Source organism: Pseudopodoces humilis, chromosome 20 (genome assembly GCF_049639895.1).
Source record: "Pseudopodoces humilis isolate 2021_Gansu_Grassland_sample_001 chromosome 20, ASM4963989v1, whole genome shotgun sequence".
Classification (NCBI taxonomy): domain Eukaryota; kingdom Metazoa; phylum Chordata; class Aves; order Passeriformes; family Paridae; genus Pseudopodoces; species Pseudopodoces humilis.
The window spans coordinates 1,609,545-1,624,374 of record NC_142219.1 but is presented as its reverse complement, the minus strand read 5'-3'; the positions used below and the strand labels follow the sequence as shown (position 1 = coordinate 1,624,374).

Genomic DNA, 14,830 nt, shown 5'->3' with positions numbered 1-14,830 from the left:
CTTATCATGGTATTTAATTTTCTGTGCTTCAGCAGCAGAGGGTGAAAAGGGGCTGGAATGGGTTTATTCAAATATGAGACAAAAATCATTATTTTTAAAAAATGGCTCTAGCCAGGCAGAGAGCATTTTTCTTTCTGTTCTTCCCCCTTCAGCCTCCCTGGCTCCTGTAGCAGGTTTCTGTGTTGACAGATCAGCTTGCCAGGGTGTGTGAACTCCTCTCCACACGCTTGTTTTTCACTTTCAGGATTACAAACCCATCCTTAATGAAGACCTTGGCTTGTAAAGGTGGAGTTGGGGATGTCACATAATGGCCACTCTGAGCTGCCTCGTTAACAGGCTGATTTAGGGTCCCTGGAAATGCCATCTATGCACATTAAAGGCATTAAGGTAATTAATAATAAAGAAAATGCCACATTGATATGGTTTGGGAACAGGTAATACACCGAGAACTTGGGAAGAAGGATTTTGGTGGGAGAGAGTGACATAATTTACTGCCCCCCTCCCAAACCTCCCACACATTCATTATGCCTTAAATATTCTCACGCTGAGTTTTTTCCAATGGTCTAATTATAAACTTCATTATAATTGTTCATTAGTTTTATTTTGTTCAATTAGCTTAACAAGTTGCCAAATGAAATACAAGGCTGGCAATTAGCTGGATCTAATCATAATGAGCCACTCAAAGTGGGTCACCAAATATGTTCGTTTATAGCACTTTTTTTTTTCTTTTTCCAATTGGTGAACAATAACATAAATATTCAGAGCATCTCCTGATCCAAGGAGTGGAAATTTCCCACTCATTTATTAGAATAGGAAAAAAAATAAATTGAAAAAATCAATGGTTCTGCTCCTGGCAGTTCAGCAAGGTGCAGCCTTGGCTCACCCAGAGCGGGGCCAGCAGTCCCTGCCCTGCACAAATCACTTCAGCTGCCAGGAGAGAGGTCAGCTCTGACCTAAGGTCAGTTTATCTCCTCAGAATTCCATGTTATAGTGGTTGCTGGCAGGAGGAGCCTTGAGGAATCCCTAGATCCCACCTGGGCAGTGCTCCAAGCCCTCGTAGAAGCTGAGGGGTTAAAGCTGTGTTGAACCCAAGAACTCAGTCTGAGCCAGTCTGATGGCCAAGTTCAGCCCTGCCCAGCAGCTGGTTTTGCTGTGGGTTTTTGGATAACCCTGAGTTTCCCTTTTTTTTGGCCAGATTTCCCTTTTGCCATTCAGAGCTTGGATCTGCTCCTCTTAAGGAACTGCTCAGCAGCAGCTCCTGGCTCATACGGTCCAGTGGATTTTCAGCCACCTTTTTTTGGGAGCTAATTTGGTCAGGAGCGATTATTTGGGATGAATAATTCCCCCTGCACATCGTGTGCATCACACCCAAATCTCACGGAGGAGTGGGCACAGGGGTGGCTCCTTAGCAAACTGAAGTGGTGGCACCAACAGAGTCAGCCCCGGATTTGGATTTCTCTGGGACCTGCATCTGGATGGAAACAGGATAAAATATTAAACCAGCCCAGAGACTAGAAATCCCTGTAAGTAATTAATAAAACACCGCTGTGAGGGCGAGCTGGTGGAGCCACGTGCCAGTCCCGATGTGAACACCCAGCAAACCCAAGGTGAATTTGGTGACCTGTTGACACAAGCTCAGCATTTCATCCTCCCGGCGTCAGGAGAGGGCTGCGCTTCAAAAAATCCTGCAAAGAGCATCGCTGCTCCTCAGTCACTCTGCTCACTTGATATTAGTTTTATTCCTGCTGGCTTTAAATCAGGCGGGGGCAGATGTAAACAGGCTGGTAATAAGCTGTGGAAATCGCAAAAGGGCTGCGTGATACGTGGCTTTGCATTTGATTCGAGTGGTTATAGTCATAATATCCATTAATTTTTGTAGTGCTCCTGGGTGCGAAAGTCCCTCCTTTTCATTAGAGAGACCCGGATTTCCAAATATCCCGGTGTTCCACACAGCCTGCTTGGCACTCATGCTGTGAAAAAAATCCCTTTATTTACACGGCTGATGGCCTGGGTGGGGACTGTCCCGGCACCGGGGCCACCTCCCCTGCCTTTTATTTATTTTAGGTTCTGTAATACTTCTGCTCCTCCCAGAGCTCCGCTGAGAGGCGAAGGGTGGGCGGAACGGCTTAGGAAAAAAAAGGGGGAAAAAAAGGAAAAAAAAAAAAAAAAAGGTCCAAAACCCACATATATTCCAGGCAAAAAAAAAAAAAAATAAAAATTCTCAGTATAAATGTTGAAGCGGAGCGGCGTCACAGATGACAGGTCTTCAAAGCAGGAGCTCGGGGAGGGAGGGAAGCAGGCAGATCCCTCTGCCTTGATTAGCGAGGCTTTCCAGCGCCGGCTCGCTCCCTTTCTGTCTCCGGGCTGCCTTTGAAACAACCCCTTTGACGGCTCCAGGCATTTCTTAGTTTAGCTGAGAATGAGAGAAGGAATCTGCAAGAGTGGCAGGGCCTGTGTGCGTCTTTCATATGCATTTCTGGAGCACAAAGGCTGTTTTAATGAGCAGGCAGGCACGGAGCTCGGTGTGACTCCTGGTTTTAGCAGCTCTGCGGTGCTGGAGCTACCTGAGAAGTCTCCCGGCTGTGACCCGCATGGAAGACGCTCGGTGTTTTGGGTTGATTTTGATTTCTCTGCCCGCCGGAGGAGCGCATCAGCTGGTCCCAATGGTGCTGGGGGCTGAGCCTTCCTCATCCTCCTCCGGGGCGGCTCGGCTGTGTCCCTCCCATCCCCGTGTCCCCGCCGTGTCCCTGGGCAGCAGGGCACAGCGCTGGGGGCTGCTTTTGGCACTTTTGGAAGGGTGGGATGTGAGGGGCTTGGTGCACCTGGCCAAGGGCAGAACCCCCCTCCGCTGCGTGGGGCTGAGAGCCCCAGGCACCAACTGCAATTTCTCCTTCTGCTCGGTTTTTAGGGTTTTTGTCCTGTTTATCCCCCGGGCTGAGCAGCTCCGGTGAGCTCTCGGTGACTTGGTGCAAGCGGGGTTTTCATGCGCCATCCTTTGAGCCTGTCCGGCTGCAGCCTGAGGGAGGATGGACACGCTTCCCCCGGCACTTCTGTGTGTCCCCCGGCACTTCTGTGTGTCCCCCGGAACTTTCGTGTGTCCCCCGGCCTGGGTGTGCGCTCCTGCTCCCCCAGCACCCTCCTGGTCCCCGGCACAGCTCTCCTGCGCTCCCTCCGGGCTCAGAGAGCCACAGGAGCACAGCCCTTTCCTTGCCACAAGCACTTAACCCATTTCTCTGGCTCTGAGCGCATCTTCTCCCTCTCCGGCGCTTCCCAAGCAGAGGAAGAGACACGGGAACGGGGCACAAACCCCCCCTGGCCTGTGCCGGTGGCCCAGGGCTGGTACCCAGAGCTGTGAGCAGCATCCCCAGCACACGGATCCTGCCGGGCATCCCCCGCCTTCCCCACACAGGGAGAAATCAGCCAGTCTCCTCTCAGACCTGCCTTAAACCAATTTAATTAAATACAGGTGAAGAAGGAAACAGAAATTACCACAATTCATCACCTTTTAGTCTCTGCAGGTGCTCGGCGGCAGCGGGGCACCACAATTCCCACTGCTCTGCGCTTTTCCTCCTGGGGGTGATTAACCCGCTCCCTTCTGGCGAGCGAAGCCCTCTCATCCTCTGGGAAGAGGCTTTAAAGATAATGAGCGAGAAGATGATTAAAAGGGGAAAAAAAAGCCCTCAGCAAAGCAGCGCTCTGATTCAGTTCCTGCCTTGCTCACAGGTTGGCTGCTGCCGTGGGGAGGGTGAATCACTCACCTGTGATTCACGGGCCCCTCGCTGCCAGGAGAACAGCGGCTCCTCCCCAGGCAGGGACACATCCCCGGGGGTCCCCAGTTTTTGTATCGGGGCACGATGTTCCAGTGCTGTCCGTAACTTCCAGCTCAGCAGCCCCCAGCGCCGTGCCAGCCCCAGGATTCATTCCCCCAGCGTTTTTCAGCATTGCAAAGTGGATGCCATTAATTTTTGGCAACATCTGAGCTTTCGCCAACCCTCTCTTGCAGTGAGCAGACGTGGTCAGTGGGGCAACAGGGCTTAGGATGCTCTGAGTGGGGCAGGACTTCCTCAGATGGCCCCACTGACAGTTTCTGGCTCTCTGCACACACATGATTTAAATCTCAAGCTCCACACCCAGTTACAAGACAAGGAAATGTCATTTGTGCAAAATGATCAGTTTCTTGTGCTGTGGGGTTACTGGAGCTCCTTATTCCCTCCGGGAAATCAGGGTCTAAACACAGCCCGGGATCCCAGCCCCCATCCTTACCTCCCCCTAACTCCCAGCTGGGCTTTTGCCTCCTAATACTTTAAGACATCTTTAAAATTCCCATTCTTTCTGTTCTCCTAGGGGCATTCCCGAAACCTCCCATCTTTTGACACATGAGTGATGTGAAAATCAACAGCTTTCTGTAATGCTGCAAAGTCTTTCAAGCCTTTCATAACACAGGTTGCCTCTGTGTGCAAAGTCACGCCAGCACAAAGGAAGTGTAGCACCATCCCACCGGAATAACTCAAAAGAAAATCTCCTTTGGGAAAAGAATTATTTTGAGGATCACATACGGGAGACCCGGATTACAGCTCTGCTGTCTCCTCACGTACCTTTTGATGCTCTTGCACCGGGAGAAGACAGGGAATGATGACAAGCCATGCTGTAAGCCAGCTAAGGAGCTTGCAGACGGCTCAGCAGTGATGTGGAAACCAGAAACTCCCGGCATGAACTGTGCAAATTCAGTCAAAGAGCACTCATTGTCCTGTTGCTCCGTGAGGAAGCTGTGCTCCGTCCTCTGGCAATTATTTTGTTGATTTATCCGCAATTCTTCCTTGATTTGTAACTTTTGTATCTCTCAATAACCCCCTTCTGTTTTTTCAGGCCTCCTCTTTTAACCTCAGCGAGGCAAACCGATCCTGGTTGTCCCTGTAGTTGGTGATCAGCTGGGTCTCCAAGGGGTTTGCTCCCCCTGCTCCCCAAAACACCTCAGACCCCCTGTCCGGGGAGCAGCTGCTGTGCCATGGGCTCACCCCACAAGGTGCTTTCTGACCTGGAAAATCCTCAATTCTGATGCATTTCTCCTGTGATTTCTTCCTTTTACCTGTTAAATTGTACACAGCCCCTCGTGTTCAGCCCAAAGCTCTCGAAGGAATTTATTGCTGTTTGTATTTGGTTTTGTTTTGGTTTGTTTCTTACAACACAAAAGAGGAAAGGTGTGGGAAGGAGAGAGGGCACTGCCAAGCAACCTTCCTACAGTCTGCAGACACCACTTGATTCATGTTTCCACTTCATTTGTACCAGAATATTACCTTTCATTAAAAGGCAGTAAAAGCATTAAAGCATTTTGTAGGGGACAGAGAAGATCTTACAGCTTTATTAGGCTGGGAGGCACATGCTGGATCACTACAGCTTTACTATCCAGCTCAAGCAGCACTTTGGGAAGTTTTGGAAGAACCTGACTAATCCTGCATGGAACAAACGGGGTGGGGGATGAGCACATCCCAGCCAATGCACCTGGATCTCTGCAAGTGGGATCACTTCCCTGTCAGCACTCTGTCAGCCTGCAGGATTTCTCACTTTGGATTTTGGCTATAAAATCCCACTTCAAAATGTGCAGCAGTGATGGAGTGAAGTCTAAATGCTTCCCAGTGCTGCCCTAAAGGAGAGGTGAGGCCCTTGGCTGTGTGCAGGGTTTGGGGACAGGGTCCTGGGTACCCCAGCTGAGGGTCAGCACTGGGTCTGAGCTGCACAAGGGATTTGTTTCCTACTTCCCTGTGCCCCCCATAACTCCCCTGAGTCCTGCTCTGTCCCCAGGGAATGCAGCTGAGCCACAAGGCAGAGCTCACACACAGCTTTGGATGCTCCTTTCACAAAGCTTTGCACGTTTATTTCACAGTGGCCCACAGTGACCCCCCCGCCAAGGCCAGGGGCAGCCCCTGACCCTCCAGAAAAACCCAACACCCCCCAAAAAATAAACGGGATGTCTAAAGCAGGTGATTCCCTTATTTTGGATCACCAGATTTCCACTAGCTGCACGTTCTGGTTGTATTTTATTAGATCAAACACTGAGGGCAGACAGCAAGATGCTCTTCATTTCTGCCTCCTATTCCTTTCATATACTTATTTATTGCTTTTATTTTCTTTGAGGATGCCAAATCTTTGGCTTCCCCTGGGTTTTGTTTTTCCCCCACCTCTGTGGGTCTGGTTCCTCCAGCCTGAGGGTGATTCCCATGCGCTCTCACGCTGCTGTACATTTCCCTACATGGGAGATAAGCATTTATTCACGTTCATGTTTGTGTGGAGTGGTAAAATATTAGAGCTAAATTTTTTATGACATTCCTAGGAGTGGTTATGGAGCAAACAAGATTACAGCAAGTACTACAGAAAAGCTTGTTTATGCAGGGAGGAGAAAAAAATCAAACTCGGAGTCGTGTTTGCAAAACTGCGGGAGAGCCCAGGGGAGGGGTTTAGTGCTCCCTCTCCTTTTCCTTCCCTGTCTGGCTGCTTTTACTGCCATCACAGTAACAACTCCCAGCAATTAGAGCGGATTTGGAGTGGAATTCCAGCTCCAGCGGCGGGATGTGTTTGCATTCCGAGGGAGAGGGCACAGCAGTGCTTGGCACAGTGCCACCCTGGGCGATCCCGCTGGGATGGGGGGTGAGGCTGGCACTGCCCTGGCCGCGCTCCTCAGCCTTTGGGACACCCCTTGCACATCCATGGGATGTCCCCAGAGTCCCGAGGCTCCCTTTGCTCACCCTCGTGCTCCTCCCGACACCCTCACACTCCTCGGGATGCTCTTTGCACACCCCTATGGACACCCCTCGAAGAAAAATGCCCTTTGCACTGCCTTTAGGATGCTCTCACACCGTTTGGGATGCTCTGACACTGTTTGGGATGCTCTGACACTGTTTGGGATGCTCTGACACAGTTTGGGATGCTCTGACACTGTTTGGGATGCTCTGACACGGTTTGGGATGTCCTCACAGGTAGTTTTCGGGATGCTCTCTCAGTTTTTGGGATGCTTTCACAGGTGGTTTTTGGGACGCTCTCGGGCAGTTTTAGGGATGCTCTCGGGCAGTTTTAGGGATGCTCTCGGGCAGTTTTAGGGATGCTCTCGGGCAGTTTTAGGGATGCTCTCGGGCAGTTTTTAGGATGCTCTCGGGCAGTTTTAGGGATGCTCTCGGGCAGTTTTTTGGAACGCTCTCGGGCAGTTTTAGGGATGCTCTCGGGCAGTTTTAGGGATGCTCTCGGGCAGTTTTAGGGATGCTCTCGGGCAGTTTTAGGGATGCTCTCGGGCAGTTTTAGGGATGCTCTCGGGCAGTTTTAGGGATGCTCTCGGGCAGTTTTTCGGGACGCCTTTTTCCCGTTTCCGGTTCCCCGCGCGGTGCCTCCGGCGGCCGCCAGGGGGCGCGCGCGCCCTTCCCGAGGCTCGCGGCCGGCGCGCGCCCCCCCCTCAGGGCCCCCCGCGCCGGGGGAGCGGCCGCGGCCCCGGGGGCGCTGCGGGCCCGCCCCGGCACCCACCCCGCGGGGCCACGGCACCCACCCCGAGAAAAGGCCACTCCGGGCCTCCCCCGCTGGCTGCCCCCGCGGGCCCGGGCACCGCGCACCCCTCCCGGGGCGCTGCGAGGCACCTGCGGGTCCGGCCCCGCTCCCATCCCGCGCAGGTGAGCCCGGCGGCACCGCCCCCGCCCGGCCCGGCCCGGCCGCGCCGCCGCAGCCCCGGCACGGCGCCCGCTGCCCCCGGGGAGCCGCTGCTGCCGCCGCGGGCGGGGGCGGCGATGCGGCGGGGGCGGCCGTGAGCGAGGGGCCGGCGGGGAGCGGGCCCCCCCCTCCCCCGCCCCTCCTCGGCGGGCGCCGGCCCCGCCGCCGGACGGAGCGGAGCGGGCGGGGAGCGGGGGGAGTGGTTACGGGCTCCGGCGCGACACCCCCGGCCCCCCCGCCCCGCTCAGCCGCCCCTCTCCAAATAAATCAGCACCATGACTACTTCTGGGCATGGAACAAAGAGGATGCTCTCCCGGGGCCCCGCGCTGTTCCTGGCGCCGCTGCTGCTCCTGTGCCGAGGTAACCCCGGTCCCACCGCCGCGACCCCGCTGCTGTGGTTCTGTTTGTTCCGTTTGCTTTTTGCGTTCGTTTTTGTGCTTGTTTTTAACTGTTTGTGTTTATTTTATATCTGCCCTCCCTCCCCCGGTTTATTTAGGGCCGTTTCCCCCACGGCAGCCCTCCCTCCCCCGGCAGCAGCGCTGCGGGTGGAACGCGCACCAAGAAGTGCCCATCGAGCTCCGCAGCCTCCCCGTGTGTCCCCTGTCCCCACGCGTGTCGCGGCTCCCGGCCCCCTGCGCGAAGGCTGCTCGCCTGCTTCGGCAGCTGCCAGCGCGTTTTTGCCGATTTAGGGGGGAAAAAAGGGAAAAGTTTGGGCTTGCCGGAGCTCTGGGGATGGACAGGGGTCATGGGATTTGGGGTTTCCCACGGGGCGGCCGACCCCCGTTCCTCCCTAATGCTCTTCGCTCTTTCTGGCTATCCACGGGCGCGGGTTGGGGGAAAGATGTGCAGGAGTTAAACCCCTTGGGTAACAAAATACTTGTGTAACATTTCTTGCGCTTAATTCCGATAAGGACGGTTTCGGTGGGCAGGCGGGGAGCGGGGTCTGGCCCTTGATTGGGTTCAGGTGGGATTCCCAAATCACGGTCAGCTGCGAGGCAGCGCGCCCGGGCAGGGAGTGCGGCCGCGAGACGCTCTTCCTCTCTTATTTTCTTTTTCTTTTCCCCTCCCACCCCAGCTGGACTTGGGAGCAGCGTTTCGGGTCCCAGGTGCGGGGGTTTGCTGGGGCAAGGCTCACCCCAGGCTGCCCCTGGGAAAGTCTTTAGCAGGACTTCACTCTGGGGACGTTCTCCTGTGCGTGCTCCCGCGAGCTCCCTGGCAGATGCTGCTCCTAATAAACAAGGGTTGTTAAAAGCAAATTAATTAAGGTGCATCGGTGCTGAAGTTGCTCGGGGATTCGTTTACTGCTTCTCGGGACGGTGCTCGCGTTTGGCCGTAGCGTGAAGCCTGGGCTGCTGGGGAAACTTCACGGGGGTTTTAGGAATAAGCCTACATGCAAGGATTTTAGGTGGAAAAGGAGTGATCCATGGGAGGCGTAATAACAGTAACTGTCGCTCTTGGGGAGGGCAGAGCGAAGGCGTTGTGGTGGGGAAGTGTTTTAGGAAAGGTTCCTACAGGAGGAGCAGGAACAATTTGCTAGGAAGGAGGCATCAGCCTTGGGGACACACAGGAGATGGACGGCAGGGGGTCCTTGCTCTGCTCACCCCAAAAAACACTGCTTGCCCTGCCCTCCATCTCCCTCCTTGGCTGGGCTGCGTGCAGCCTCGGCGGCTTCTGGAAATCCTCTTGAGCAGGACACGGGGACCGGGGTGCAGAGTTTGGGGCGCAGGGCATGGAAGGTGGGGTGCAGCTTGCGGGGACTGGGGCACCGAGCACAGGGTGCCTGTGGGTCAGCGCTGCCCCGCGGAATGGTGGCTTTCTGTGGGCACTGCGATGCCCTGTGCGCCGTGCGGCTTTTCCTTTATCGAGGAGAGAGGCGCAGCAAAGGAGCAGGTTGCTGTTTGTTTTTTTTTTAATATTTTTTATTTATTGCTTTGACATATTAATGCTAATCTTTTCCCTGATACTCCCCTCCTCCCGTCTCCTCCTGTGTGGGTAGCTACCATGGTGAGATTGGGCTGTGGGTGTAATTCTTCCAGCGCTCTGAGCACTTAAACATATGGAAACCCACTTTGAAACAGTTTGTGGCTGCAAACCTACCGACGTATCCCTCCCTCTCCGCCGCTCTGAGCCCTCCGTGCTCAGTGTGCGCGTTAGGAGCTCGCAGTGCGCTCCCAGCTCGAGCTGTGAGCAGAGAACGCGTTCCCTTCCTCCCTCCTCTCTCGGCCGTAGCATCCTTCTGCTTCCCCGGCCCCGTCCCGCCCCTGGCGCGGACCGCAGCAATGTCTGTGTGTGTAGAGCGCCTTTGGGATCGCAGGAAAGCTCCTCAGGGAAAGGCGAGCGGTGGCAGAGCCCGGCAACGCCTCCCTCCGGGGCTGTGCCGATCTTCCCGCAGCTCGCCGCGATCCAGCTCGGCTTTCTCCTCTGGATTCCAGGGGTTAACGAACCGCATCTCGGTTTGGGCTGTTGCAGACGGGAGAGACACCTGCATGAGTCATGCCGCGGTGCTGCCATCTCCGCAAAGCTCCCAGCTCATACAGACGGTCGCTCTGGACTCTTGCCATTTTTCTCTATTTACTTGCCTTTGCTCCCTCCCTTCCCCCTCGCCGGGGCCGGCTTTGGGCAGGCTGCGTTGCGGGCACCGGCGATGCACCAGGCTGAGTTTCTCCAGCCTCTTCAAAGCGGGTGGCATTGGTTCGCCTGTCAGGCGGGTCCCCTAAATAGCTTTGTGAAGGTCCAATTAAGAGATCACTGTCCTGCCCCGGGTCCCTGGCGGCCCGGCTGCTGGCTCGCACGGCTGCGAGCACAGGGTGGTGTGCGTGTGCGCTTGGCAGCCGAGGCCGCTCACGCTGAGCTCGAGGATGTCTCTCGCTGGCAGCAGGCCCCCGTTTGTTGCTGGCATCCAGGCAGGCTTTTGGCCGCCTTCCTCGCTGGCGGCGGCGGAGCTGTCTCCGAGGTTATATGAATAGGTATCCTGTGAGCGAGCTGGATGAGTTACCTGGATGTTTTGTTTTCCTGGCGGCTGCTGTGTCACCGGCTCGCTCCGTTCCTCGCAGCCGGGGTAGGGCAGGAGCGGGGCGTGTCCTTCATCCCCTGGGGATGCGCTCCCGCTGCTGGCAGCTGTGCGGGAGGAACGACCCGCGATTGCTTTTAGACTCTGGCTCCGGGGGGGCGTGGGTGGAGAGACATTATGCTTGTTTTATTATGTGTCCCTGTATCACTCCACCTAATATGGAGACACTTTTTATTTAGAGGCTGTTTAGGAACAGAAATGAAAGACCTGTGTTATCTACTGTAGAATGGATTTGCAGAACACGATCGTACAAACTGTTGAAATGTAGGTTATTTTCCCCACATTAGTGCAGATCTCAATATCTTATGTAATTTTACTGTACAAACTGATGTGAAGTGGGGGATAGTGGGCTGGGGGGAGAAGTCTGAAGTTATTATAGTGCCTTTTGCTCCAGCATCCATTAGAGCAGAATATTTCAGATACCATGAATTTAATTCCCATCAGAATAAATCTAGACCAGCTGCTCTGAAGTCAGTAGAGCTACTCTGGATTTATGCATTGCTGCTGTGATTGGCATTGGGCTCCCTGGGAATGCAGGAGGCAACTGTGTGACTTGCCCTGCACAGCACTTTTCACTTCAAAATCTGTTGCTGGTGCTGCAGCCTCCTTTGCCTATTTAAAATGGGGATGTCTCACTGGTTTTGGGTTTTGAATATTTTCTTCAGTTTGTGGGGCTTGGTCACAGAACTCTGTTCACTGACACCTGACTCTGGCTGATCAATAGACTCTTTTGAGGTTTGAATACCAAAATAGTTACATTAAAATCTAAAAATCAATCAAGTGCAATTAATTTGCTGTATTTTATTGCTGGGAATGATAGTCACTCCCAGACTTATTATCTCTGAGTTTAAAGCAGCTTAGTGAGGCGAGGAAGGTATGAGTCCAGGAGCAGCTGCAGGAGGTCAGAGCAGAGGGTTGCCAAGGCTGGGACAGGGTTTGAGTCTCGGGAAGGATTTTTTGGCTGAAGGATGCATTCCTGAGCCAGAGATGGCTCCATTTGTTTAATTGCTGTGTTTGGTTTGCCATCATGGATTTGGTTGCTCTATGAGGCCAGCCAGCAGTTTGGAAGGCACAGTCCCTGGGCAAGGACTCCCTTGCTTCAAAGTGGCTGGAGAGAAGAGTCCGTGCACAACAGAGGTGCACAGGGATTTGGGCTGGGCAGGGATTTCCCATTGGTGCCAGTGGGATGGAGATTCCACCCTGCTAACCCCACACTGAGTCAGGGTCCTCCTGCCCTTCTCCTCAGAAATGTTTTGCAGCCGGACTGCTCGGAAGGCCCGTGCTGGCTGTGTCCCAGCAGGGCCCCTTGGCTGAAAGGTGGAGGAGGGGGTGTCATTACTCAATGTTGAGCTTTGGCAACACGTGCTGCTTGTCCTGACCATGGTGGTTGATGCTGGTACGAAACACAGGTTTTGCTGAGATGGAGAGGTGGCTTCACCAAGCCCCGTGTCTCGTGGAGGTGGCTGCAGACCTGCCCTGTCTCAGAGGAGCACAGCCCCCTACATCCTACATAAAGCAAGCCAAACCAAGATCTCCTGGCCTTGACAAACCTCCCAGTGAAAGAGAAGCCATCCCACCGAAATAAATACTGTCAGCTCAACAAATTTAATTCACTAAACTCGATTCCCCATTCTCTCCTTGCCTAAATATAACCAACGTTAGTTAATGACAAGCGGTGACTGGGTTTGTTGGCAGAGCTTTAGCTCTTAGCCCTGTCAGTGGCTCGCTGATGCGCTGGCACGTGGTGCTTTCCCCACTACGGCTGTCAGATCCTCTCGAATTAAGTGCCACGGAGGCTGTGGAGTGTGAGTTACCGTGTGGTGCTCTAGATGTCGTGGAAGATGCTTCGATTTCATGCTGTCGGGAGTTTCCCAGCTGGCATTTCAGAGGAAGAGGTTCCCACGTGAGGATGGGCAGGAAGAAATTACAAGCAAAGAGGTCCCTGGGGACGGTTTATGGTGGGGAGGATGGGGATTGCTCGGTGTCTGGCTTTCCCTGGCTATTCCCATTGCCCTCTGTGACAGGGTGCTGCGATGGGAGCTAAAGCAAGGACTGCTGGAGGGTGTGTGGTGGGTGAGCTCCCTGTGGAAAGGCTTTGCTGTTTGGGCACTACCTCACACAATCGGCTTTAGTCTCAGGTGCAAGGTAAATATTAATGTTTTTTCCACGCTACCCAAAAATTCTCTAGCAATGCACTTTGAGCTTTTCTTTGTTTACATAAACGTTTGTTCCTGACAGCATTCAGAAAGCTTCATGAATTTATGATGTGCTCCAGATTGAAGCATGCTTTTTTCCTTTTCTCTTTTTTCCTTCTTTTTTCCTCCCAAAACCACTTTTTCCTCCCAAATTTTGGTGAGGAAATGGTGGAAGGAATGCATATTTCAGCAGGCTATCGAAAGGCAATGTAAACACCATCTCTCATGGAAAATCAGTTTGTTCAAGTTCAAAAGCAGCCCAGCCTCTCCATTTGATCAATTTGCCTGTCATAGGAGATGATTTTAAAAGTGGCGATTATGTCCTATCTTGTCTCTTGCAACTTCAGGCAAGGAGAGAAAATGAAGTGTAGCATTTGATTTTAACTCTGTTTTTTCCTGATTTTTGTATTTTGGTGATGGTGAGACAACGAGCAAAGGGATGCCCTGGGGGGTGAGGGATAGCCAGGAACAGAGGGGTTTCCATGAGGCTGCCGTCTGCTGAGTAAACTAATTGGAAACTGCGTGTAAAGCAGCTCTGCTCATCCCACCGTGCCTGCACCAGCTGGCCCTCAGGAGCTGCTGTGCCCCATGGCTTCCCCTGCAGTGGGGAAGGAGCCTTTCAGCAGCACAAAATGGGCTTCTAGAGACAAAGCTGCTGAATCTTGGGGAGAGGGTGCTCGTTGTGGCCATGTCTCCTGCCTGGGGATGGCACTGCCATGTGCTTAGAGGCTGTGCAAGGACCACAGGTCCCCTATAGGGAGGGGATGCTGTGGAACCACCCGTGCTGGGCAGCTCTGGCTTGGCACTGCTAAAAGAAATGATGGCTAAAACTCCACTGATGCAATTCAAACTGGGGCTCAATGGAGAAGCAGGGATCAAAATCCCCCAATCCCTCCTCCAAGGGGCTCAGGAGGCTCCAGAAGTGATTTCCACTGGTATCATCCACAGGATGTGTGGGACATGGTGCCTCTGGCCAAGCAGCTGTCCCTGGGCTGAGCCCATTTATCCACACATACAACCTTAGCAGAGTTTGGCTGTGGGCTGAGGGAGCCCTGGGGGAGAATCAGGGTGAGGAGGAAAAGATTTCTGCTAGAGAGGGGAGAAATGTCATCCTCATTACCCCAGAAATAAAATCCTTTAGAAGGTTAAATGAGAGGTGCACGTATCTTTGGGGTTTTTTGTTTAGCTTGTATGGAAACATTTCAAAAACAGATGGCAAAGCAGAGATTTATTTCCCATTAAGTGCAGAGGGCTGGTGCACAGGACCTTATCTGCTTGTGGGCCCTGTAATAAACCTGCCAGCAGGTGATTTAAATCCAGTTTTTCTGACTGGGAGACTAGTGAAAGGAACAGGGTTTATGTTACTTAGGAATTTTATGGGCAATGTTAGATTTTTAAGATGCGGGAATGATCAGGGCATGGCTCTGTAGCACCAGAGATGTTCATTTCTTTAATAAAGGATCTTCCTTGAGTCAGATAAATGAACCATTTTCCATTATTTAGCAGCTGAGGTGCCGTTGCTGTTTGCATGAGTGACAGACGCAGCTACTTCATATCTCAGTTTAGGAGTTGTTGTCAATTAGCCACAGCTTTTGCTTAGCAGCAAGACTTTTGCCACAATGGGGAAGAAGGGCTGTCTAATGGATGCTGCAGCTTCAAAAAAGGATGAAGCTCACACCAAAAGAAAAGACAGAGCCCCTGTGCCCTGAAAGGGAGCCCTTGAGCAGATGGAGCAGGTTTCTATGCAATGAGCAGTAACTAGAAACTCAGCAAAGAGTTGGTAGCTGCTGACTGGTCTTGGTACCCAGATTTTTGGTTGAAAAAGGTGAAAATCCAAGATGAGTTTTGGAAGGAGCTGGTCTGGATGTCCGTGTGGGGC

The 14,830-nt window shown here is 53.2% G+C and overlaps 1 protein-coding gene across 1 annotated transcript in view; it reads left to right on the top strand.

Moving 5' to 3' along the window:
• Nucleotides 1-7,925: 7,925 nt before the first annotated feature.
• The window catches only part of TMEM132B (transmembrane protein 132B), a 209,846-nt gene continuing 202,941 nt past the window's right edge, over nucleotides 7,926-14,830 (top strand). Inside the window, exon 1 of the mRNA XM_088065185.1 lies at nucleotides 7,926-8,046. Within this exon, the coding sequence (XP_087921311.1) occupies nucleotides 7,962-8,046 (85 nt within the window). The 5' untranslated portion in view covers nucleotides 7,926-7,961. The remainder of the gene's footprint in view (nucleotides 8,047-14,830) is intronic.